The 26465-nt window shown below is 43.8% G+C and overlaps 1 protein-coding gene across 5 annotated transcripts in view; it reads right to left on the reverse strand.

Annotated features, from left to right (window-relative positions):
* Positions 1-12001: 12001 nt before the first annotated feature.
* Positions 12002-26465, reverse strand: part of CENPF (centromere protein F) — a 50070-nt gene continuing 35606 nt past the window's right edge. For 4 of the 5 annotated variants that reach the window (XM_081120270.1, XM_081120271.1, XM_081120273.1 and 1 more), the window contains exons 14-20: positions 25950-26102; positions 23360-23536; positions 22854-23015; positions 20446-20611; positions 18796-19266; positions 17167-17345; positions 12002-12920 (exon numbers count right to left, since the gene is read on the reverse strand). In XM_081120270.1, coding sequence (XP_080976396.1) covers positions 12723-12920; positions 17167-17345; positions 18796-19266; positions 20446-20611; positions 22854-23015; positions 23360-23536; positions 25950-26102 — 1506 coding nt within the window. In that variant the 3' untranslated portion in view covers positions 12002-12722. The remainder of the gene's footprint in view (positions 12921-17166; positions 17346-18795; positions 19267-20445; positions 20612-22853; positions 23016-23359; positions 23537-25949; positions 26103-26465) is intronic. The other variant, XM_081120274.1, reaches the window with a different exon arrangement.

The raw sequence follows: 26465 nt of genomic DNA on the forward strand, positions 1-26465 counted from the left end.
GAGGGGGCGGAGGAAGCTCCCAAGAGGAGAGACAAGGTTCCATAACCTCATGAGACTCCCTGGAGAGAGAGGTGGGGAGGAGAGAAAGACAGAGAGAGAGAAAGAGTTTTTAAAAAATATATTGAGCCGGTAATGGATGGTTCTCATGTAGAGTATCAAGATCTCTAGAAATTGTGGGGAGGAAGACATGCAGTTACCAGGGGAGTTACCCCTGGCAGGGCACCAAACACCCGCAAAGCCCTGAAACCAGGCTGCCTGGCACCTCTGAGGACTAGCAAGGAGGCCGGAGAGGCCAGAAGAGAATGATGGGGGTGACACTAGAGGAAGAGTCAGGAACACGGTGGGATCAGCCGTGAAGGCTCACATGCGGACACTGACTCACTGGGAGGTAGAAGGGAGTCCCGTGCAGATTCTCAGCAGAGGAGGACGTAATTCCACTTCCTTGCCATGGAAAGGCAAGCACAGGATCAGAGGACCTAGTTAGAAGACTATAAAAACCCAGGTAGAAGATGACAGTGCTTTGGACCCTGATGGAAACAGTCGTGAGAGAGGTGGGAAGAGATGGTTGGATGCTTTGCATGTTCGTGTTCTGGTAACTCTTGGTCCCCTGTGCATGTATCCATGTAACGGTTACCCAGCTCACTGTGAGCTCTTGCTTTGGTTAGGAGGAGCCAGAGCTACCTAAGGGCAGTGACGCTGTCTTTCCTCTTTGTGCGTAAGCAGATGCCCCCCCACCCCTGTAGTAGGTGCTTAATAAACATTATCGGAAATGAATGAATCTGGACTAGAATAGGGAGCTCAGAAATAGACCCAACAAATATAGTCAACTGCTCTTTGAAAAAGTAGCGAAGGCAATTCAATAGCTAAAGGATAATCCTTTTCACAAATGCTGCTGGAAGAATTGCACGTTCATTTGCAAAAAAAAAAAAAATCCAGACACCTTACATATGCCACAAAAATCAACTCGAAATGGATCATAGACCTAAAGATAAAACACAAAACTGTAACTTCTAGAGGAAAGCACAGGAGAAAGTGCTTTTGGGTTGGTGATGAGTTGGATCCAACACCAAAAGCATGATCCATGGAAGAAAAAAATCGTTAAATTAGACCTCATTAAAATTAAAAACTTCAACTCTGCCAAAATACCATTTTCTAATGACAAAAAAACCTCATATGATAGAAAAACAGAAGTAGCTATCAAATGAGTAATGGCAAATAGCACCACCTCTGGGCACAGAATTTCTCAAGGGAGACATTTCCTGTGACCTCAGAGCAGCCAACTCCAAACCACAGCATCTGCCCCTGAGATCCATGCAATCATGCTGAGCAATGTTGAAAGGAACATTTAAATCAATTCAGTTGCTCCCACTGGGGCTTCTCCTCAGCCTGTGTTGCTCCCTCCTGGGATTTGCAAGATGTCACAAGAGCTGGCTGACTTGGACACGCCCCTCTCTCTGAGATCTGGAGGGACAGGACAACACAGAACAACATCAACTCTCACTTGCTGGAAATGGAGATTTGTAGATTTTTTTTTTTAAGTCTTGAAGTATGAGCATCAAGCCTGGTCAATGGGTTATGGTGGAAAGAAAAATGGTTTCTAGAACATGTCACGCATTCAGACACACTTGGTGGAAATTTTAAAAGTTGAAAAATATGAGTTAAAGAATTTATTTAAAATAGTTGTATTACCTCCAAGCACATAAGACCACCTCTGTCATCTGTGCCAGTTAGGGTCCAATCAAGGGACAGAAATGACACCAGTTATTTAAACAGAGTGAATTTAATAAAGTATTGTTAGTTAAGTATCCTAGAACTGAAAGAGAATTTAAAAAAACACACAAAAGAACACAAGGATTCACAGAGGCTGTGACTGCAATAAGCAGCTACCAAGCTTGAGACCAAAGGAACAGAGGGAAGGGGTGAAAATTACTCAAATGAAAGAAGGCCCCTGGGGGAGGCCTGGCGGGGGCTGGTGCTCTAAGGGCATGTGAGGAGGCTGATGAGTGTTGGGAAAACGGGAAACTGAATCCAGATGCTGCTACTGAAGTCAAGTGCCAGGGCCAGAGCGGAGAGGGAGCCTGAGGGTGACGCCGAGAGGAGGCCCACAGGGAGGATGGAGTCCCTTCCTTCTGCAGCTCCCCAGGTGCCTCTGGCCCCCACGACCCGGGAAAGCCGTCAGTGAGTCACATAGAGAAGCAGAGACGTGGCTCACAGGGTGCCCGCGGAGGCCTAGGCCTCACAGAGCACACAGAGGGTAGGTTCAAGGCCAAGAGAAAATCACCATCGGTGAAATGAAGGAAAGGTTTTGTAGGCCAAAAAAGGAGTATTAAACAATAAACTTCGAGCCCGGCCGGGTGTGGCTCAGTGGTTGAGCGTCGACCTAGGATCCAGGCGATCAGGGTTCGATTCCCGGTCAGGGCACATGCCCGGGTTGTGGGCTTGATCAATGACCCTCTCATCATTGATGTTTCTACCTCTTTCTCTCCCTCTCCTTTCCTCTCTCTGAACAGTCAATAAAGATATATTTAAAAAAAAAAAAAAGAATAAACTTCGAAAGTTAAGTAGGTGAAGCATTCCTCCTGAGATCTGACAAACCTTTTAAAATTCCTTTGGAAGCCTGTTCCTCCCTGATAAGGCAGACAGACGGCCGTCTGAAGCACATGAGACGTTCTCCCCAATTCCAAACGTAAGAGGAATGGACACGGCGGGTTCTACTGTACTTGGGGAGCCACAGAAGGTCACCCTGTTAAAACGGAAAACATGAAGTACATGCAAACCTCCTGAGCTTTGATTTCTTGGCCTTTCTGTGATTAGATCCTTGAACTATAGGCCATCTTTCTTTATCTCAAAGATGCAAAATTAGCTGTACCGGGAGTAAGTGGTAAGGAAACCGTGGGAAGAAAGTGCCTGCTGTCTGTGTACCATTCTCTTGGACTAGCTCTGTGGACTCTGAGACAGAGATTAATCACGTGGGAAGTTCCCATAAGACGCTCAGCCAGTCCATCAGTGGAAACAGCTGTAGGCAAAGATCCACTTGGTCTTATTTTATCCAAAAGAAGCCCAAGAGGATGGCTCTTCGTACCAGCCAGAGATAAGGCTGGGAAGTCAGTACACCTCTGTCAATTCCCCACCCTTCCAGGTCCTGATAAAAGAGAGAAGGTAACTGTCATCCAGGTGATAATCCTCAGTAAGTACTTCTGGGCAGGGCTCCTGCTTGAGCTGGGAGAGTGAAAGGCATAGGACACTCTACTGTCCCCAGGGAGTCCCTGGATTCAGATGAGGAAGTAGGACTATCCATAAAAACAAGCATATGTTACTTCGTTGTTGTTGATGTGCTAACCGGAGAGGCCACCCAGTCACTCCCAGGAGGAGGTGATGACATAGGAGCATGGTCAGGGAAGACTGCACAGAAAGGGTGAGGCTTACCTGGGCCTGGAGGATTTGGTAGAACTAGGGGTCAGGGAGTCAGGAACAACCCCAAGGAATGGTGAAAAACAGTTTGGGAGGAGAAATAGGAATGGTGGGTTAAGGTCCCATAAACCACTTAATCTGGATGGACTCAATGTGTTAGTCTAAGGTATAGTGAAAAAATGCTTGGGAGAGGTGAGTGTGGCTACTGCAGCCTTAGAAACAAAACTCATTTAACTCAGGGGTTTTCTTCTTTTTAGAAAAGTCCAAGACCACAATTACAATCTTGATTTTTCCAACTGGGGGAAAAAAAAAAAATCTATGAGCAATTAGAGTTCTGCTTCTTTTTAAATCATTCAGCTACAGATGGATCAATAAGTACTTACTGAAGCTTTCTCCACGCAGGGCACTGTGGTAGGGACTCCCAAGTTTACAGAGAATTTTAGGATAAGTGCTATTTGGAGAGAGTGGACGTGAGAAAGATAAGCGATAAAAATGTAAAGCAATGTGTGGTGACTAGGAAATGAGCGTTTCAAGCAGTGGTGCCTACTGGGTTCTGCAGGCTGAAACGCAGGGGAAATATTTTTAATAATGGCAGTTATGTGCCCAGCCCCCAAACTGGAGTTCTGTAATTTTAAAAAAAAGCAGCAGCAATGAAGAAGAATGGATATTGGGGACAACTAACAGTCATTAACAAAAGCTTTTACACAACAGGCCTCTTTAAACATTTTAGCAAGGTACTCCAGGAAGCAGAAAAGGGGGGGGTGAAGGACTGAGGGGGGGTTAAAGGTGGTTCAGGGGAATTCTGCCCAGAGGAGTAACGCAGGAATGAAGCAATGGATGGAAATACAGAAATGACAGGTAGAACCACTGGAAGTAAAGAGGAAATAGTAAATTTTATTTTAAGGTGACAAAGTCCCTTTTCTCTGTCATTTGGGGATTATTTACATCTTATGACTTTCATCCTGTCTCCTAGCCTATGGGAGATTGGACAGAATAAAGAATGACTTTTAAAAGATTACGTAGGACTAGGGTGTAGGAATGCCAACCACTGCAAGTCAAAGCTGGAGAGCATCCCTGGCCCAAGCTGAAGCTAAAACTATTGATAAGAGTTGGAGTAATCTGACTTGAGGCCTGTACTAAGCTGAGGCTTGTTGGCCATGCCTGCTTGTAAACAAGCAGGTGGGGTGGTGAAGGAGCGAGGAGAGCACTGGAGTGGCCTCCTTGAGTCTATCGTAAAGCAAGGACCGTTGCAGGGAACAGCTGTGAGACCCAGGTCCGGGGGCTTCCCGGCCTGGAATTAGGGGTCCTCCACAAGACCGCTGAACCTCCAATTCTTGAGCTGAAACTGTAAGACAGCAGATGCCTCCTGGGGGTGTTCTGATCCCAACCTTGCAGTCCTTTCCCACCCCCAGCGCTTCTCGACTGCCCACCTGGCTCCTCCCTGGGCTTCTTTAGCCCTCGCTGTCCATCTCTCAGCGTCTCCTGACCCATCACCATCCGTAATGTGCTCATGAAATCACTGTGCGATGATGATGGTGTCTAGACCAGCCAATCTTAAAAGGCCCCAGGGCTCATTTACCTCAATAATTTAAAAAACTATGAAGACTAGAAACCACTTAAAGTGGGAGTATATGAAACCAGAAAACAAGACTTTTTAATTTTTTTTTTATCTTTTTCAAACTTAAAAATAATAGATAATAAACAAAGCACCAAGTGCAGAGGAAACCCTGGCAAACGCCCACCTTAATAGACGGCATGCGTGGTTAATAACTCCTCTCTGTGGGAAAATCACATGAGAAAAAAAGTTCTCTCAATATGTCTATTATAGATAAAAATAATTTTTGAGTTAGGGTGAGTTTCTAAAAAACATTTCTTTTTTCTAAATTCTCTATTATTATATTGACTTAAAAGACATTTTGCTTTTCCAGTGACCACTGCAGATTCTTAGTCTGTACTTTTACTGGATGGTCAGTGGCCATGACCTTCTACCTCACCCTACTACTAATTTTCTCTCTAAAACTCAGTCCTTCTGCCAAGTGGTGAATTGTCTCTAACGTAACGTGGCCCAGCTCCCATCCGCTGTTATTTAAAGAAAATATTTGGGAGCCCAGCCGGCATGGCTCAGTGGTTGAGCATGGACCTAGGATCCAGGAGATCGAGGTTCGATTCCCGGTTGGGGCACGTGCCTGGGTTGCAGGCTCGATCCCCAGCAGGGGGCATGCAGGAGGCAGCCGATCAATGACTCTCATCATTGATGTTTCTCTCTCTCTCTCTCTCCCTCTCTTTTCCTCTCTCTGAAATCAATAAAAATATATTTTTTTTAAATTAGGGAGTGATTAGGAAAGGTGATATCCTTCAATTTTATGGTTTTCACACATCAAATAGAATTCAAATAGGTTGTACATATGAAGGGAAGGAATCTGGGAGAAAAAAAGAGGAAGTCTTAAAATTCTGACAGATTATTACCATCAGATTAATACTGTCATATTATTCCGACGGTATTTCTTTTTTTAATTGAAAGTCGAAGTTGTGTAAAAGGCACACACTTCCATGTTTAAGAGCTGCTGACAACAGAGAAGCCCCCGAGGACACACAGAGGCAGTTGGGGGGCCGTGAGCGTGGGGAGGAGTCTGGCGAGGGAGATGGAGAGACTCTGTGATCCTGCCACCAGCAACACTGGGAGGCCATGCTCCATGTGTCTGTCCCCATGACTGTTCCACTAACATGCACACACACACCGCTCTGAGGCTGCTGGCACCGTAACCATGGCCTCCCTACTGGTTTTGCCAAGTAGCAGCCCTGGTCTTTAAGGCAAGGGCAGAGAGAGAAGGGAGAGTCCCTCTGCACAGAACTCAACACCCAATTTCCTTAATGTGGTCCAAACTTGCTGCTCCTTCCATGATCATTTCTAGAAAAAAAATGTGTAAATAATTATTCACACTGACTGGCCAAATGCTCTATTTTCTAAAAGCACCATTCTGAGTAGCTGGGATCTAGGTTTTAGGACATAGTGTGGGATGCAGAGAAAGCTGTATCTTATCCAGGACCTCAATTTCTTCATCTTCAAAGTGATAAAACCTAGATAATTAAACTGTATTGTTGCAATAGAAAATATAGATACTCCAAAAGCCATTTGATTTTGGACTTGTAGCTATTATAAGTTAAATTACCTGATGTTTAGGAAAATTATAATAGGCAGATAATGAATGGCTTTAAATATGCGCATCAGGAGGCATTAGAAAATTATGTACCTTCTTCACGTCTTCCTAGTGTAACTTAGGTTTCAGATGGGTGCCCTGTACCAGTTTAAGCAGAATGGCTTTTCACGACAGAGAAAGGGAGATCATTAAGCAAATGGGTTTCAAAGGGCTCTCTTGCTCAAACAATAATGATATATTTTCTGGCAAGACAAGAAGTCCAAGGTTTGTCCAGAGGCTTAATAAAGACCCATGTTTCTGATCAGGCACCCTATGTTTTGAAAATGCTTTCTCTCTGTTCTCAGAATTGGTTGCTGCAGGTAGTCATCGTAACCAGAGAATGGCGTGACCATAACTGGCTTATGCTACCTACATTCCGTCCCTGGTGACGGGGCCCTGTTTCTTGAGCAAACGTTGCCCAACAACTGGACAAAAGTGGGTTCTAATTGCAAGAAAGTAGGAGTGACAGATGGGCAGGTAACCAAGTATCTCAACCACAGCAACCAAACTTTCCTGTCTGGGGATAATTGTAAAAACTGCCTGAGTTTGGTTGAAGAGTAGGTCGTCATTGACTATTGCCACATTCGGGAAATCAGTGTGACCCTTACAAAGCAACATATTCTCTCCTTAAATGAATTGATGACAACCTCAAGGGAGAAAAAAAGAATCTAATTTTGCTCTACATGTTGGACAAGACTTAGGATGCTAATTTGGGCTTCTGGTTTTCATGACAACAGATTGGTAAGTGGAGTGAGAAGTAAATCTTCTCAGTAAGGACTTGTTTTAAACTCTAGGAACAATGGGTCTCCTCCATTTGTTAGTTCTTCCATTAAAATGTTAGATGAAGTCTGTAATCATCTGGTCTCTCCACATGGAGGGGAGACATTGGAACCCTATTGTCCCCTAGGTGAATGCCCGCCTCTGAAAACACCGAAGCAGCTCACCTGTCTGCTCCGAACAAGGCTGCTTCGGAAGGAAAGTCTCTGCACTCGCTGCTCTTGGGTACAAATCGCAGCAGGGCTCGTCTTTCCTTCCCCACGTGTCTGTGAGTCTAAGGAGTGTCCACAGCCCGTGTGTAGGCGTGTGAGATAGGCCGTCCAGAAATAGCACAGAGACTGAGCACTGTGGGCTAACACAGGGCACCGTCATGACCCTCTGCTGGCCTAAGGCCAAGAAGATGACCCTTCGAGCAACCAGCAGATGGTATCCAGGACAAGTAACACCCTCGCGGGGACTGCCCATGGCCCAGCAGGAAGGGGTGGGCGCCCAGCCAGCAAATGCTGTTAGATAACACAGCTGTGATTTCAACAGCAAGAGGATCCGCTCGCATTTACAACTCAGGAATATTCCAGTGTTTCGCTAACACGTCTGTAACTGTGGAAAGCTGCTATTTTCCAATCTCTTTGCAAAAGAGAAAAACCGGAGAAAAACAAAAGTGAAATTCCCTATTATGACAACAGAGGAGCTTTTGCTGGGAACCAAATCTGTGACTACATCAAAGGATTAAGCAAAGCACATTTTCCTTAGGTGTAGAGTTGTCCTAAGCCCTGAAAGAAGGAAACTTCGGCCCTCCCATTGGGTTCAGAATGGATCCTAGAACTTTCCAAGCTGCTGTCTGGCTTCCTGGGCCCCTGGATCCCTTTACTCTCAACTGAAGGGTGTATGGTAACAGTGGAGGAGACGTGGACTGGGGATCAAGACTAGAGCCTCAGTTTTGTTTTGCCACACACTTAATGACCTCTTTGGGTCTATTTTTGAGTGGTAAAATAGGACGCATCTCACAAGATTATTAAATATCAAATGAGATAAAGCATTTGAAATGGCTTTGGATTGGGTTTGGCAAATGTATTTTATACAGGTCAACACTACCCTCCGATCATCCTCAAGGTAAAGTAGAACAGGGTACAGCGAAGTCCAGTGATCCCACTCATCTACCACACCCATTGCATTGAGGGGTGGAAGCTGGTGGGAATCTGTGGGCTGGACTCCATCTGCAAGTCAACAAAAATGTGTGAAGTTTGGGGATGTGTGTGTGCTTGTGATTTCCTAAAACATCAGTAGAACAAACCACTTACATTTGCACAACAAACACATCAAAGGTACACAGGGCGGACCTTACCTGCAGCTTCAGAACCTACGCAGAAGCCACCACGCTCCCTTTCACGCTGGGAGCAGCTGCTGTTAAAAGGTGGCGGCCAGGAGTCCACACTTACCATGACTCTCCCAAGACCACTAGACAACTCCTGTCCAACACCCCACTGGAAAAATGGTTCAGGGGCAGAAAAATGAGTTTCTAATAACCCAGTGCTTGAAACAGATTTTTCTAGACGAACAGTGCTATGAGTGGAAGTTCTGTAGAATGGAACCAACCCCCATTGCCATTTTAACATATTATAACTAAATTGACTTTCCGGGCTTGAATTTACAATGTTGTCTCTATAAGAAAATGTATTCTGAGTTCCAAATGACCAATTTATACATGAACTTCAGCAATACAATTCATCCATAATCACTCTAGTAACTGTTTACTTTGGGTATTTTTAAAAAGCCAAACAAAAAACTGAAAATCTGTGGATGGTTCACTTGCATTAGTAACTTAATGATTTATACGAGTCTATGATGAATGAACTCACATAATAAGAATGAATGGTACTGAGAATGGTGAGAATTTGGACAGAACTTAATCTGAAATTAATGTCGTGTGAGATGAACACGTTTATCTAACAATTTTAAGCTGCAAAATTTAAAATTATGTAATTATCTGTATACACACTTACCAACAATATATTGAGTGAAAATCAGACATATAGTTAAATATTAACTAATTTAATCAATATGACAACTTCAGGAAATTACTCCCAATTTTACCAGAGGAAACTGAGGCACAGTGAATTAACTTGCCCAGTCGCATGGGCAGCTCAGGCATTTTAACATCTGACTTTCACTTGTAATATTGACATTTATACTAAACTTTTGTATTCAAAACCTTAAAAATCTTAGATTTTGCAAGGTTTTCCAAAATACTCTTTAAAAGGATTTACTTAAATAATGCTTATGCATTAAGTTAGTAGTTATAATTTTCAGAAGTTGACATTTATAGCTAATCTCACTTTATGTGTTTGAAAATTTAATATATGGTAACAAGTCACATGCCATCGGCCTAGACTTAAGGACATCTGCATTGCACAGGGAAACGAGGAATGCGTCTGTCACCTGAATACATCTGCACTGTGAGGATTACTCTGAATAGCCTGCCTTAGAGAGTGGGCACAAGATAGTGGGCTCTTATTCACAGAACTGAGGTTGAAAACAACTCTGACCCTGTTTTATCTCTTACCCAATGAAGATAATCTCCATTTTGCACAAATGTTGAGATATATTATTATAATTATTAACAAGGTGTCCCCAGACGTATGTATGGGTCAGTTCTATCTCTTAATTCCAGCCTATAAAATGGAGATCCTAATGTCTCCATTAGACCCAAAGGTGTAAGGTTTGAGCAACATGCGAAAACACTTTGTAGTATGTATGTAACTTTGCCCAGTGTTTTTCGTTGAGCCATAGCTCAGATGAGTGTTGGCATTAGATAGATACCTGGCTCTTCCAGGAGGTAGGTATTAGAATGGCCTGGTTGTCCCGGGTCACTCCAAGTTCTATTCTCTCTAGTCAGTGGACCCAGCCCCTTCCTCTATTCTATGACATGAATAGAAGTGGGAGAGAGAGCAGAGCTCAGCTCTCAACTACCAACTCCAGTACTTGGTGTCCTCTAAGAAATCATTGTTTCCCTTTCTCAACCGCAAGAGAAATAGGACATGCAGGCCACTGATTAGTACACTCTTAAATAGTTGACCATAATTTATCTCCCAAGATATTACTGACACAGCCTGAATGACTTTAAAGAACTTGGAAATGCTCAGATCAATGTGAGTCACATTGAGAGCAGTCAGGCATCTTTGTGGACTCAAAACCGTTGGGGAGTGAATACGTCTCCCCTCCTAGAGTGAGGGGACTCTGGAAAGATGTGCCCTGGCTTCTCTCCAGGTCCAAACAAACTTGTGAAAATGATACTGTAGGTCCAACAAAATAGATTGGCTTCAAATGAGAAAAACAACAAATAAATCTCTAGTGTGTGTGCAGCGGTGGAGGGTGACTCTTCGGAAATCAGGCTCCATTAAAACATTGGGTTCACCCCCTTCTCATTGAAGATACAGTCCCTTTGGACTCTCGATAATTCCCCCAAACCCAGAGCCATCTCTGTTCCTACAGAATATTCAAGATGGAAGAATCGTCTCGGTCAACCCCCCCATTATACAGACAATGGCCCGATTCCTAGGCCTCTGGACTTGGTCCCTTTCCCTCGGGTTTGTCAGCTGAGACCTTCTTTGCGCCGAGGCTGCGCATCAGGTATTCAGAGCTGGGGCCGTAGCACACTTACTCTTCATCTTGGACGCAGCTCGGCCCCCAGCCCGAGTGCTGCTGGCTACGGGAACGCCACGTCCTGGCTGTTCATTCCCGAGGCTGTGGGCATGAAAGGGGAAAGCACGCCGAGCACTCCCTGCAGCAGGCCAAGTGCCCCCGTCACGGGGCAGGGGCAGCAGCGGTCCACAGAACAGAGGCTTTCAAGGACCCACAGGACTACTCAGCCAGACCTACCGGTGGAATCTTCCAGTAACTGGGGATGGCCAACAAAGCCGATGGCCCAGTCCCAGGGAGGTCTGCTCGGGACCATGCCCTTGAGCACATGGCAGCCTTGGGATGATTTGTGATAAGGACACTGACCAGACAAAACCCCGAGCTACCAGAGAAACAGGAGGCGAGTCCGGATATCAGCTTTCAGTACAGGAGTACCAAGCAGCTTAGTATCCCTGAAGCATTATGCAACAGCGGCCACCCTGCAAAGGACAGTGTTAAAATGCAAATGAGGGTGCTGGTCAAGATTTTCCCATCAATCTGGACAGAAAGCCAAGAGCAAATGATCTTTTCCTAACTCGTATCCTGGAAAACTTTTTTACCCTGATTCAAGGCCACAAGGACACGTTCCAAAGTGTTTAGATTTGATATGGCTCATAATGCCTGCATATTTTCAAAGCCCTGTCATCCAAATGAGTTGGAAAATACCACATACTTGTGTCCTTGCTGATACGATTTAATGGGGACACTCAATATGGTAGACACTGGCTAGACGTAGTGTATTCCCATATAATCTTCATGGCCCATATTCTGAATCGTCTTTCAGTGTAACTGAGTATGTTCACTCACTACGTACACTAGTGTCACTTGCTGAACAGTTTTGCTTTTGTAAGAGATTGCTGAAGTTGGCAGGAAGTGGTCTCAATGTTCATAATGCATTTATACTTAGGAGTCATTTTTACAGAAAGAAAAGTGATTTTTTTAGTAGGAAAAAATGCCTTATTTTAATACAACATCACTATTTGTGAGCACGCATGACAAATTTTTTTAAAAAAATGAGTATCACAATGACAGAAAATTTGATATATTACACCTTCAAGGAGACTGCAACCAGGCTACTTGGAAGTAAATACACAATTCCCACCACCGCCACATACAAATATGTACACATTATATAAACAAAGATTTAGAAGACACGTTGGAAGAGAAGGGTGGACATGGCCATATGTGTATATGTGAGCATATTTTCCTTAGAAACATATAACATGGTTTTCCTTCATTTTAACTCAGCTCAAAGAAATTCTCAATCTAAAACTAAACACAGGAAATAGCATAAGGCAAGTTTACATTTTCCTGGGAGCTATTAATTGGAAGTATACAATGTTTTGCATTTTTTTTAGTATAAAATCCACACACAAACAGAAGTTATAATATAGTGCTTGCCACTCAAGTGCAATATTACCAAAAGGCTTTCTACACTACAATTTACAACACTGAAAAGGAGTATCCATGCGGAATAGGTGATCAGGGCTTCCAAACACTTCTAATGGAGGATCCAAAGAGTACAATGCAGTTAGATTGATAAGGGATTGTCTTCTTCCCACTGACAATATGTCCCTGCCTAAAGACAAGCCCTTGCCGGCACGCTGCTGTGTAGTCACTACAGCCACCTGCCGGGGGTCCCAACACGCAGGCTCGTCTCCTCTACTGGACCCGACAGTTCTCACTGGGCTTGGTGGCGGCCTCCGGGCCGGGGCTGAGCCGGCCTCGCTTGGGCCTCAGGCCTTCCCGGGGGCTGCCCGCCGAGCGCCTCTCAGGAAGGTTACTGACCGAGAGCGGCCTCGCGGTGGGTTCTCGGAGGGTGGCGCCCCGCTCCGCTGGGCTCTGATGGGCGACCTTGACCTGCAACACAAGCACCTTTGTTAGAGGTTTTGACCACATCCCACTTCTGCAGCATCAAAAACGCTGTCACCAAATGTTAAGTTAAACCCTTCTTCCCAGGGAGTTGTACAGCTTCACCCCGTCCTCTCGCCTAAGAACAGGCCCCATCGAACAACTAGGGAGATGTCGGGCCCAACCTCTGACGAGTCACCTTGCAAACCTTGACACCTCTGACGGCCAGGCGGGCTCCCAAGGCCAGTGTGACACCATCAGACCACAGGGCAGCTCTTTGTAGGCGAAGACTATGTCCCCTTTACCTTTGCACCCCTTGTGCCCACAATACGCTTGACTACCTGGCAACCGTTCCATACACACCCAAGAGAGAATCCAGGCCAGCTTCTATCTATCCTAATTGAGTAATGCGACCTCCACAGGGTGTAGGCTTTATCTACATTTAAAAGACCTACCACCTGTTTCTCACGCAAGGGCATTTTAACCCTCCCTACATGGCTGTTTTGCTCCCATATGGGATTTGGATCACAGAAGGGCAGCTATGTAATAAGTCTGCTGGTAGGAAATCCCCCTTCTGATGTCCTGCCTTTTAAGAGCAGGAAGGATCTCAGAAAATGTGAGACTATAAGAAGCAGAGGAGAGTCAGGACTTCTGAGGTTTACACGTAGTGAAAGAAGAAGGGGGTTGAAGAGAAAATGGAGCAAGACAGGTGAAGTGCACAACAGCTTCATTTAACCAAAGTTAAAGGCCAGAGTGGGAGAGTCAGGGAGGAAGACCTTTACGTAAAACTGGAGGACGGGCCCTTGACAAGGGTGATGTGTGCCCAGCACCGACACTGAGAAGCAGCCAACTGCCGGTGACCTCCTTCTGAAGCAGTAAGAAGAATGGAAATTATTTCCCCACTTATATTCTTTCCATAGGAAGTGCGTTGCTTTAAAAGGCAGCTAAATACTTTTCATTACAGAAACCATAGCAAATCTGGCCAACAGATCAAATCCCTGGGAAGCCCTCCTCCACCTCCGATTATGTGCAGGACATGTAAAAGGAGCAGCAGCCTTGCAGGCCCAGGACCAGGACTCAGTGGAAAATCACAGTCATGGAAAGTTGAAGGAAAAAAACAGAGTTTTATGGTACTCTTTTTTTTTTTTAAGTAGAAAGTGATATAAAAGGCAGGCATTTCCCTTGAACCCATCAGATGCAGGAGAATCAAATTTCTAGGTTCACCATAAAAAAAGAGAAAGCTCACATTGGGAAAAGAGAATCTGAGCTAGTAAAACTCTTTCTTAACCCCAATTAAACAGCCAAAGTCCATCCCTGCACTTCCCCCACCTCTAGATTCAATTTTTCTGAGTTGGGGAAATTATAGTCTGTGATCAGAGTTTAAACTATGCTTTGATCCTCATGTTGGTCAGTTAGCCTCAGATTTATCAATAATGAGGTCAAATTCACCAAGTACTTACACTCTTAAGTGCATCCGAAACCTAACTGTCTTACCAACTGTCGGCAGCCACATGAGGAGAGGGCAAGTGTGCGGACAGCTCAGTGAAAATGGACCTCATGAGCAGGGGAAAAAACAGCAAGCCCCCCCATACTGTGACTGACTGATGCTGCAGTGACAGCACCATCCTCCTCCACAATTCAGTGGTCGATCCACCAGCACCAACCAACCCCAGGTTCAGGTCAAGTCCACACACAACATACTCCTTTGTCCCCAGCAAGCTAGGGGCTCCTAGACTTATTCACCCCAGAGACATAAGAGAATGACCCTCACCTTGCCTGTGTTTCACCCACTTTTCCCCCTGAACTTGTCAGATGTCACCAACGGTCCTGCTACATGACCCAGGGAATCATCTCACTCAAAACTCAAGCCATTCCCTTCAGGTAAAGGCTCATAATCCAGACTTTCTAAGTAGCTGCCTTAGAAAAGTGATGCCCTGCTCTATATTTTTCAAACTGAATGATGAAATATGCTTAACAGATGAGGCAAGCATTTTATAAGGCGACTCAGAAAATGCTGAATTAAATTAAAATTCAATAGGCTGGGTTTTGAAGTTTGCATCTAATCACGAAGTCTCCTATAACCTCCTCTCAAGAGGGAACCCCCCATTCACTTGCACACGTGCACGAATTGCTTAGCAATTTATAACCGTTGCTGCCTCCTGCCGCCTGTAGCTAGCACACCGATCGCCGATCTGCAGGAAACCATGGTTACAACTCTGCACTGGACATTCAACAGCAGTGTGGCGAGCAGGCCCCCTAGTGTGCAAAGCCTGTTTTCTTAGAGGTTAAGTCTCAACTCCACATGTAAACTGCTTTACTATCACTTCCTGATCACAGAAGGGGAAAATGACCCGTGTGATTTTATGAGATGATTTCCTAGCACACCTTTAAACATCTATTCATTATTGCAGTCACTTCAGGACAACATCAACAGCTCCATTCATTCAACAAACATCTGTTGAATGTAAGACGTGTATCAGACATGGGGACACTGGTAAACCATAATCAGGAACCTCACAGAATTCACCCTGCAATTCAGAAGGCAGACTTTTAAGAAAGTAATTACAATAAAGTGAACTGGCATAAAATAATGGAAGTGCAGGGTACTTCTACCTAGTCATGATTTTCTGTTTAAGGAGCCAGGCAAATACTTCGCTTCATCCCCACAAGTGGGAGACCAGCAGGAGGGCTACTCGTGTGCACTGAGGAGGAGGGAGCAGCTCCCAGGCAGCCAGCTAAGGAAATGGCCCGGCCCCACCAGGATCTAAACCTGACCCCTGGATTGCAGGTCTGGGACTAGCTTATGGGTAACAACTTTGGTCAAGCTTGGAGGCTTCACCATGTAGAGGCACTGGTTGCTTTATGGAAAAGAAGCTGTTGTTATGGCCACTGGAAAGTCAGGACCTATTCAATAAACTCTCTTCAGTGTTTTGTTGTTACCAGATCCAAACGTTAAATCTAAATGTGTGTGTGTGTGTGTGTGTGTGTGTGTGTGTTGGGGGGGGAGAAATGGGGTAATTGATGGAGGAAGGAAAAACATTGCACAAAATAGTAGAATATTTCTAATATAAGTAATGGATGGTCGACTTTAATGAGTGAAAGAAAATTTCAGACCTTTCCTCCTCAGCCGAGTTTAAAAAAAAATTTACTATAATATAAATTATGAATAAACTTAATACTAGATATAAATTCCTCAATACTTAGACCTCTTATACATCAACAAACAAATTTGCAAATATGCTCATTCTGATGCAGCTAATCGGTGATGTCACTGTTTTGGTACCCAAAACCCCAATGAGAAGCACACCCGCTGACTTCAGAGTCATTACATTATACTAAGAGGGGTGACGACACTTTCAAAGCTTCATTTGCTGGTTCAAGTTAATCAGATTGCACACTTCAACTCTGACAAGCAAGCAAAAATCAACCAAGTTTTAATATTCTTGAAGCTATTCCAGCAACTTCCAACAATATTCCTGTAATCCGTAGCTGACGAAACGCTGGGAGAAAAGACCATGGCACTGAGGGAGAGAGCAGGCTTGAACTCTGGGCGTTAAACCTTTGACTCTCACTTTCCTCCTCCTTCCACGATACTACTTGCAGTGAGAGGTCAATAAAGAGAGAACACGAAATGTGAGCATTCAATAGGATGCACACACTTGTGTCCCCCAACGGCAGCTGCAGGTGTGGATTACAGTGATGCAACCAACATTTGTTAAGCAAACATTCCCTATGCTTTAAATAACATTTACTGGGCTGTTTGCAAGGGACAGAGATCACTATGGTCCTAGCTCTCAACAAGCAAAATTGTATCCATAAACAGAGCTCCTTACTTTACACATCTCATAAAATACGTGCTTTATGTAGAAAGTAAAGGAGTAATAAAAAGTGAAGAATCGGTGTGGCTGGGTGAGAAGAAAAAGCATGAAACTATTATGACCGATGCCTGTGCCAAAAGAAAAACTAGCTCTTCAAATCCTTCAAGGGTAACATCTGACATGTTCTTACAAGTCTTCTGAGGTCTAACAATGCCACTTGCCATCAAACTCCATACCTGGCCTGCTGGGTCAACGAGACTAGAGAGCACAACAGTGATATTTATCCCCAGGGCTGCTCACTGACCCACTTACACCTCAGGCAGAGAGGAAGGACAGGCTTTGAAGGGCTCCCAAGTCCGAGCGCAGTGTCAAACCCTCACCCAGGGAACACTCATTTCCTGGATTTCAAACTGCAGATACTGTTCAGAGGAATTTACCTTTTGTGATCTGCTGCCACCCACTGTTGGTTTGGAGGTCTCGGCGTGATTTTCTTTGTGGGTACTTGGTGGGGATGGTGTTAACTTCTGGGCAGCAAGGCGGGGGCTGGTCCTCGTTGCCATGGTTGTTCTTCGCAGGACATAAGGGCTTGTCTTTCCCGTTGGGATATCAGCAAACCCTGAGGACAGAAAAGGCTGCCTGTCAACACTGCTAGGTCCAATTCCATGCATAATGGAAAAGACACGCATTCGAGATAAACCGAGATAAGTGGAACTCCAAAAACGCTTTCTCCTAGCCACAGTGGACAGAGATTAACTTCACAGCTACCCTGGGAGCCGTCAAACTGAATAACTAACTAACTAACTAAAAGGTTTTCTCTTATTAAAAATGTAAAAAAAAACACACAATGGGAAAATACCAAGATTTCCCTGCTTCTTCTATGAGGATGTCTTAACTTGTGTTTTTCTAACATCTGAAGAACACACCAGACAGGCCCTTCTGTAAAACCTGGATTAGAGAGAGGGGGAAAAAGAGGGGAAAATGGAAAGAAAAAATAAAAACGAAAGGCCAGTTCTTGTTTACAGGGGGGAAATGTAAAATGCTAGCAGCTTCTTCAGGTGACTCCTCTCAGAGGCGAGATCTGACCTTGCTGAGAGTGATTTCAGTCTCACTGGCTGCATACATCACCTCCTTCCACAGAAGGCCCTGACGTGATTTGTGATGACCAAGAGGAGAAAGTCAGCCCCAGGGACACTAAATGACAGGATTATCACACACACACTCCAGAGTGGCATTAGCAGGTTACCAAAGCAACATTTGGTTTGTTTTTGTTTTTAACCCTTTAACTACAAATAAAAAACAGTAAGGAGAAAACAAAAGCTCACTCTCTGGGGCTGGATTTCCTAAGGGCTAGAGTGACTCAGAACAGTGCTTCTCAACCCATCTATGGCTAAGAATCAGTTTTGATAATTTTAGGGGGGGAGGGGGATAATTTCTAATCTTCTATGGAATAATACTTTTGTACAATACAGCAAGAACAAATCATAAAGAAATGATTATGTTCTTGGATGTTGTGACAATGTCAAATTGCTATGAAAATTTTAAGCTCTTACTCTTGATTTCTATACTTTTTTTTTGGTGATAAACCAGTAACAAGTTCCCTGTCCCTAGGACGCACTTGGAGGATCACTGAGGTTTAAAGAAAAAAGGGGGGGTCCCATGGCTCCAGCCAGAGGGCCAGCATCATCGGGCCCATCATCCAGGGCCTGACTATGGACAGGAAAGCTTGAAGAGTACCCAGAAGAGCCATGTTTACAACACTCGCCATCAGCTTTCCACACGGCAAGATGGGGATTTTTCAACACAGGAATATCAGATTCTAAACAGGTTTTTAAGTCATTTTGCAAATGTACTAGCACTTTCTGTAGTGGGATATGAGCAACTATATCCTATTTGGTCTCATGAAAGAGAGAAAAATATACACCTTAAAAGCAGGCGATCGCTTCTGAATGTTAGTTCGCCTAATTGCACAATAACCTAAAACTCAACGCTTCTGTCTTTTCACATGGGAAATTCCATGTGGGTTTTCAAAAGGACATAGATAATTCTGTTTTACTACCATGCCATACCTTTCTTTACAACTTCTGGAAGCCCCTCAAGCTCAAACTCAGTGTCTTCTGCACCCTCTGCAGGGTGAACACTTCTGGCCACCTTCCGGCTTCTCTTAGGAACAGTGTCTGGGGTAGAAGGCGCTGTTCCTCCCCCACTCTCCCGAATCCCACTGGGCCTTTGCCTTTTGCCTGGAGCTTTACTCTGGCCAGATGATTCCTGCTTTTCAGTAACAGAGGAGACTGGAGATGGTCCCGGAACAACAGAGTTGGGCGAAGAACTTTGGGCATTAGGTTGAGATTGTTGTGAACGCAGACAAGTGACTTGTGTCTCTAACACCTCTTTGGCCCTCTCCAACTTCTCGTGGCTTATGAGCAGCGAACAGTACTTATCCAGGTATTCGTCAGCCTCCTTGCTTTTCTCTTCAAGGGTTTCTTTCAGTTCTTTCACCTCAGTCATTAGTTCATCGACGCTGGCATCCACAACAGGACCTGTCAGAAGTCACATCATGTCACTTGACACTCCTCTAGCTGACACTGGACATCATTAAGCAAAAACCTTAGACTTGTTTTTCTATGCTTTTGTAGAAGTGGGGGAGATGTATCTATGCATGTTCTTAAGAGTTCAAACAATCCTTTGTTGGGAGGGATCACATCAAGGTAAGTAGTCTAGTAGATTACATAAGTCTTAATAGGCCAGCCTAAGTAAAACCCACCAAACTCTCAACCTCGTATGTCAGCCAGCACATCAAACTTTCCTGTAGTTGCTCCTATGAGATCAAATGGATTAATTTAACACATCCCCCATGTTCCCTGTCCAATCTTTCCACCATATGGGAATGAACAACAATGTAAGTTGGTAAAGAATATGAAGTCTTGGTTGTGATGGTTTTGGGAGGCAGAAGGGGAACAGTGACAAGACAGGTCCAAAAAGCCCTGAAAACCATTTGTAATCATTGGAGAGTCCAATGGACAAAAGCTTGGGGGATGCTATAAAGGTAGGAGTCTTGGTCAACTTGTAGCTGCCATGTGGCGTAAAATCCATTAGAAAAACTCCCCGGAGCCCAGTACACTCTGAAGACTCTTCTGGGCAGGAAAGATCATTGGCCCACCCTGCTGAGCTTTGATCCAGCACCCTGCCGAGCTACGGTCCAGAAGAGCCACGTCTACAATGTTCGCCACCATCTTTCCACATGGCAAGCAGCATTCCACTCAAGCCTAAGTGGAGAAAGGTTGTCTTTTCTTTTTTATTTTACCTCCATATCCAAAACTATAGCTCCCCACCCCTCCCGTGTGGCTGGTCCACGATGATGGGCCAGGGCAACCAGAATCAGCTATTTGAAAGTTGCCAGCGCCAGCTCAAAGGCCAATCTGCCAGTGACGTAGGAGCTACAGAGATGGACGTCACATGAAAAAAACTTCCTGGAATGGCCCATCAGCAAAAAGATTTTTATACGTTTCATAGAACAGAAGATGTGATAATCCTATTTCAAAATGTAGGCTCCATTCAGAATCCTATGAATGACCCCAAGCTGAGCACAAAATTCAGAAACTGGAAAATGGACAACTGCGGAGAATCGGCGCGCAGGACTAACAGAGCACTAAACCCACGCCCATGCACACACCAGGACTCGCGAGTGCTGGCTCCTGGCTGTGCCCAGCTGGCCCCACCTGATTTCTGTTTCTCTCGCGTGGCGTCTTCAAGGCGAGACAGCTCTTTCTGAAGCAGCTCCTTCTCCTCTTCCAGCTGCTTACAGGATTTGATCAACAACTTTATTTTCCCCTGGGCACGCTCCTTTTCCTTCTTCAGCTGACTTGCATGTTTTAGATTGTCCATCTACAAAACAAACACTTGAATTTAAAGCCTTCAATATTTTTATGAGGACAGAGGAAACTAATTATGAGACACAATTTAAGAATTATTATGTTCAAACTAAAACATCTAAAGATGAACAAAACAATTCACCTTTTCTACTAAGTTTCCCAAGTCTCCCCAGTAGACACTGATTTTGCCACTCCCCTTCTTAGTATCAGCAAGCATAAAGCGTGGTGCTAAGACAAGGTTCTCTTAAGTGGCTCACCACGCCTGTGTTTATCCAACGGGAATCACACCCAGAGGGCAGGAATAGGGATCCACGGACATATTCTTGGTGAGTCCAAAATTCGGAGAGAATTATATTCCCATTTGTAATCTTGTGCTGGTGCAAAATTTCAATACCTAAGATGGCATTTGTTTTAGTCACACCAAATGAAGGCTAAAGAATATTATGGATCACAATACAAATTTAAATTTTATCAGTAGCAACTGGAAAGTGAACAGAATGGTGGGAGAATTAGAGCTTCATGTACTTCTCAGAGAGTTCAAGTTCCTTAACCACAACTGCAACATCCAAAAGAAGCTCTGCAAATGATTTAGAGGCAAAACTTCACCGGATACCAAGGTATTTACAGCTTTTATTGTTCCTACCTTGAGAACAGTCACACATTTTGCTATAGAAATATGGATTGGTATGAAGTATTACCCCAGGTCCCATTAGGATATCATATAATACATGGCATATGCACTGTATTATGTAATATCTCAAAAATGCAGAATTCTAAAACAATTTAGCTCTAAGAGTTACTGATAAGAGATCATGAATATATAAAGGCAAACCAAACTATAAAAAAAACACACCCAAGCACCATTATCCATGCTGCTAGCAATTTAATTATTTGTATATTTCATCTTGAGGTCACTTATTAGCAATGCTGCAGTTCATCTGTACTTGTGAAATTTTCTATTTCTGTTTCCAACCATAACCGGATTAGAGATGGATTAAGTCAATTTCAACAATGCTTATCAACTGATACCTCATTAAAATTATATGTAATCTGAACAGACTCCACAATGCATCATTTTGTACATGGTATGTATACAAATAGACATTCCCACAGTGAAACTGTCAAAGATTAAACAGGCAGAAAGGGAGTAAATAAAAAGGTATACCCAAAACTACTTTCTATTAGTCAACCTAACATCTCTCATTTTGTAAAAGAACATCACTGACCATTGTTATTCTGAATTTCATGTGTGTATTTTATTGGTATACTTCCTTCACCATGATAACTGTATAAGGGCGATAAACCTAAGAAGTTTATACCTAGCTTTCTGTCTGAATATATTCAATATACAAACATCATACTTTTAAAAATTTAAATCATCTTTTACTAAAGACCTTTACAGGAAGATATTTATTTTCCAGGTTCGTTATTATACATTCTGGATGGTATTCATTTTATGAAAAATATCTGTAGGAATCAAAGCCTCCCTTTCCAAGTAGAATTCCTGAAGCACCACCTCCCGTCTAAGAACCCTGAGAGGAGGGTTCACCTCCATGTTCCCTAAAGAAAAGAGCTTTATGGTCCCTCCACAGAGAGGGAGAGGAGAGTGCACACATACCTGTGCCTGACCAAATGCTCTGCCTCATCTTTGCCAGAGGAAAGTGGGTTTGGTGACAGCAGTGAACTTGGAGACCCATCAAGCAAGACCTTGGAATTAGCCACCAAGTTACCTAGGGGCACCCCCTAATCTATTAGTAGTTTGAGCTTCACGTCTATCTCGAGAAGTCTTTAACATACTCTAGTTTGAGAGGGTTCACCGAGCAATGGATAAAGTTCATTCAAGCTATGAGACTGTAGGCCATCCACTGATTTTTAAAAAAACTCAGCAGTGCCCTGGCCAGTGTGGTTCAGTTGGTTGGGCATCAACCCATGCATGGAAAGGTTCAATTCCCAGTCAGGGTACATACCCAGGATTGATCCCCCATCGAGGTGCAGACGGGAGGCAACTAATGGGTGTTTCTCTCTGTTTCTATTTCTCTCTCTCTTTCTCTCTCTCTCTTTCTCCCCTCCTTCCTCTCTAAAAATCAATAAAAACATATTTAAAAAATAAACTCAGCAGAGAACTGATGAGATTATTATTTATAACTATAAAAACCTTTTTCATAAAAATGAAACCTCATCATTCAATACCATTAAAACAACGATTATTCTGTATAAACCATTCGAAGTCATGAAACAATGAGAAGTAAACATACCTTGGTTTTCTTCAATTCTTCTAAAAGCTCAGTGGCTGCTTTCAAGGAATTATTCAGTTCTTCTTTACTGGACTTTAAGAGGTCAATCTCCACCTTCTGAGAGCTGAGACATTCTTCCATAGAAGCCAATTTCTCTTGATATGTCTGGATTTCCATTTCATGCTAGGGCAGAAAATGCTACTTTAGCCAGGAGGTTCAGCTAAAAACATTGTAAACAAAACAAATGAAAAATAAAACTGCTGTTCCAAGGACCATTCCAAATGGTCTTGAAACTCTCCTACTATTCTACTCCAAGGTGGAATCTTTAAAAATTCAGTTATAAAATGAGACACGTGCAGATAATCGGGGGAAAGAGTGACGAAAACATGATGGGACCCGTCCTAAGGTAGTCTAGCATAATAATGCAGAACTTTGACCTTCTTGCAAAAAATGCCTCATTCCCATGGTCAACACACACTTTCCAACCTCCCCCCCACCCCCGCAAGTAACCAAACTCCACACTTCACCTGTTCGTTTGCGTCCAGAAGCAAAGTTTGGTGTTTCTTTTCAGCTTCCTGGAGCTGGAGCTGATACTCAGCTAGTTCTTCTCTCGTTTTCTCTTGCTTTTCCATCTGGTCTTTGTGTATGCAATCCAAGCTGCTTTTCAATGCACTGTTTTCTAACATGAATTCCTTTAATTGACCCTAATGAGAAAAGTTATACAATCATGGGAAAATAACCAAGAACCTTAACATGTCTCTTCAGGAAATACTGAGTACCGAGGGGATAGAAACAAGACAACAATCCGCACAGAAGAGTATATAGCAGTGTATTCGCTGTAACTACAACTTCATCTGCAGTGACAATTTCCTCTTCCAGCCCAGCCACCCCCAAGGTCACATCCACTGAGACCACAGAATCTCTGAAACCTGACTCCACTAAACCACTCCGGGGCTATACCCTCTGAGGCTACAGGGCTCCTTATTTAAGTGTTTCCATTGCAGTAATTCCTTGAACCCGTCAACAGCACCACCATCATGACCTGCACACTCACCAGCTTAGATTCCACGTTCAGTCACTAAGAATGTCCGTCCAAATGCCCTCTCTCTCAGGCATTTGTGCAGGACAGGCAAAACCCGAGCCCTGGGGGCATCTGCCTTGCCTGCGCCTGATCCCAAACAGCTGCCTCATCGTGTCTATATGCATGTCGTGTCCACTGCCTCATGTCCCATTCACTCAACCCTCTCCAACCTGGTTTCAGCTGACTCCTCTGAAGTAGCTTTTCATGGCATCGTCCACCTCGACGCTGCAAATCCAAGGGGCACGCTTCAGTCCTCGCCTCATCTGACTCTCAGCAGGATCTGAGCTGCTGACCACTCCTGCCTTGAGAGAACCTCCACTCTTAGTGGCCAGGACATGATACTCCCCTGGTTGGCCTCCTTCTGCTCCATCTCACCCCGCACGCTGGAGGTCCTCTGGGCTCAGTCTGTGTTTTCTACCACTCCCATAATTTTTAAATACGACCTATATTCTAAACTAGCCAAATGAAGGTACCCACCCCAAAACTTTTCTTCAAACTCCAGCCTGGAGTATTTGGTGGCACTCTGGACATTATTCTACCACTTTACCATAACATGGCCTTCCTTCCTTTCCAATCTTTTTCTATATCATTTTCCATCTGATTCCAGCCACAATGGCTTCCTTTCAATTTCTAAAAAAATACAAAGATCTTTCTAACCTCAAAACATTACCACACTGCTCTCTAGACCCAGAAGGTTCTGTCTTCTAGCGGTTCTTTGCATGTGACATTCTCTTACCAACCAAACTCAACTAGGTTGTTGCCTACCCCCACCCCCCAATCCCAGTTTTTCTGCAATAAAGAATCTCATTTGTTTCCTTTACAGCACTTAGCAGTTTGTGATTACTTCATGTTTCCTACTTAACACTTTATTGTGCCTAGACTATAAGCTCTGAGTAGGAGCTGCACAGGAGACCTACAGTTCAACATTCTGCCCCCTAACCTTAGCAGTGCTTGTTAGTTATAGAATAAATAAATGAGTGAATGAAGCCACTGCAAGCTACCATACTCATATGTATAAATCTAAGGCTAAACACCTAGCTTTTCTTTTCAGTAGAGCCTAAAAGTGAAATACAGATAACAATATACTTGGGATAGTCCCAAGATGCTCAGTGCCAAAGGCAATTTCAGCAGATGCAACACTCAAATTTATCATTGGTACAAACTCCTTCCACAAAGCATTGCCAGAAAACTCCTTAAATCAATAGCTGAAATTAAATGCCAAAACTTTTAAATTTTCATTAGCTTAAAATACAGTAGTTAAAGGAAAGTACAAATTTCCCCAACTTCTTATACAGGCTGTAACAAATGTCATTTCAACTGCGATTATTCGGGGTCATAATCCCAACTCTATTTCGCTATCCTTTTGTAAGTATTCCTCAGGATGAAGCTGCATGAGGACTATATGGATATGGGAATGTTTACCATGTACCTGGGTCTGGCACACAGGTCTCACTGCATCTGCAGCTCTCCATGCACAGTGGCTGCTACCTGGGGCTCAGTGTTAAGAGACTCAGGAGGAATCGAGGCGGTCTGAGTCAGCAGCCTCTGCTATGGGAACAGCAGTGGGGAGGGGCAGCTATAAATCTGCCACAGTAAACCTGCTCTGAAATAGCACCCGAGACTGCTCTCCCTTTCCGTCTTACTGAACTTTCTGTTATTTTGTTAGTTCCTAGCTAGATCAGTGCATCTGTCTCCAGCAACGTTCTGGCTTGTGATCTGCGGCAGGCTAGGAAAGTAGCCTATTGAAAGCTTTGTGAAATCTATTTCTGCTGTGAGTTAATACAGTACAAGGGTTCCCCCATTTATGAAAAAGCATCTGGGCTCCATGACAGGTCTGGGTATGTGTTCAGGGGCCTCTCGTGACTCCTGGGCTCACGGCAGTGCTGGCTGGTGAAGATGTCTGCAAGTCTGACCATGACATAAGCGCGGGGTTCCTTTTCTCCAAAGCTAAGACAGTTTGGGACATGGCAGGTCTTACAAAAACAAACAAGAAGAGTGTGCACAATGAATTATCCATCGGTCACAGAGAAACTTACTTTGCTGCTCTTTACTTCTTCTGACATTAAATTTAATTCTTCAGTTAGCCGATTTTTCTCCCCGCTGAATTCTTCCTCCAACATCGACATTTTCTGCATCATCTCGTGCATTTCTCTCTGCAGCTCAGTCTCCTTCGAAGTCATTGCATTCACCTGAAATTTAATCTTTCATCAGGGCCTGCTTTTGGTTGTCTGTTTTGATCAAATTAATCCCTTCCATACAACATATTCATGACATCACTTCAGGCTTCAACAAGAAAATGGGACCCAGCTAAGCCTCCTTTTACTAATCCACTCAATTAATATGCTCAGATCCTACTGGTGCTCAGATCCTTTCTTCTCAGCAAAGATTTAATAAAAGACAGCAATAAGAAAAGGATTGACAAGGAAAGATAATATTAGTATTAAAGTCCTGCATAAAGGCATTAATTTGAATTAAACTTAAACCTCAGAGATCCTGTATGAGGCAGCGTCTTAGATTTTTATCATTTCTAAGATCTCTATTAATCCTCCAAT

Source organism: Miniopterus schreibersii (genome assembly GCF_964146895.1).
Source record: "Miniopterus schreibersii genome assembly, chromosome: 19".
In the NCBI taxonomy this organism is placed as follows: domain Eukaryota; kingdom Metazoa; phylum Chordata; class Mammalia; order Chiroptera; family Miniopteridae; genus Miniopterus; species Miniopterus schreibersii.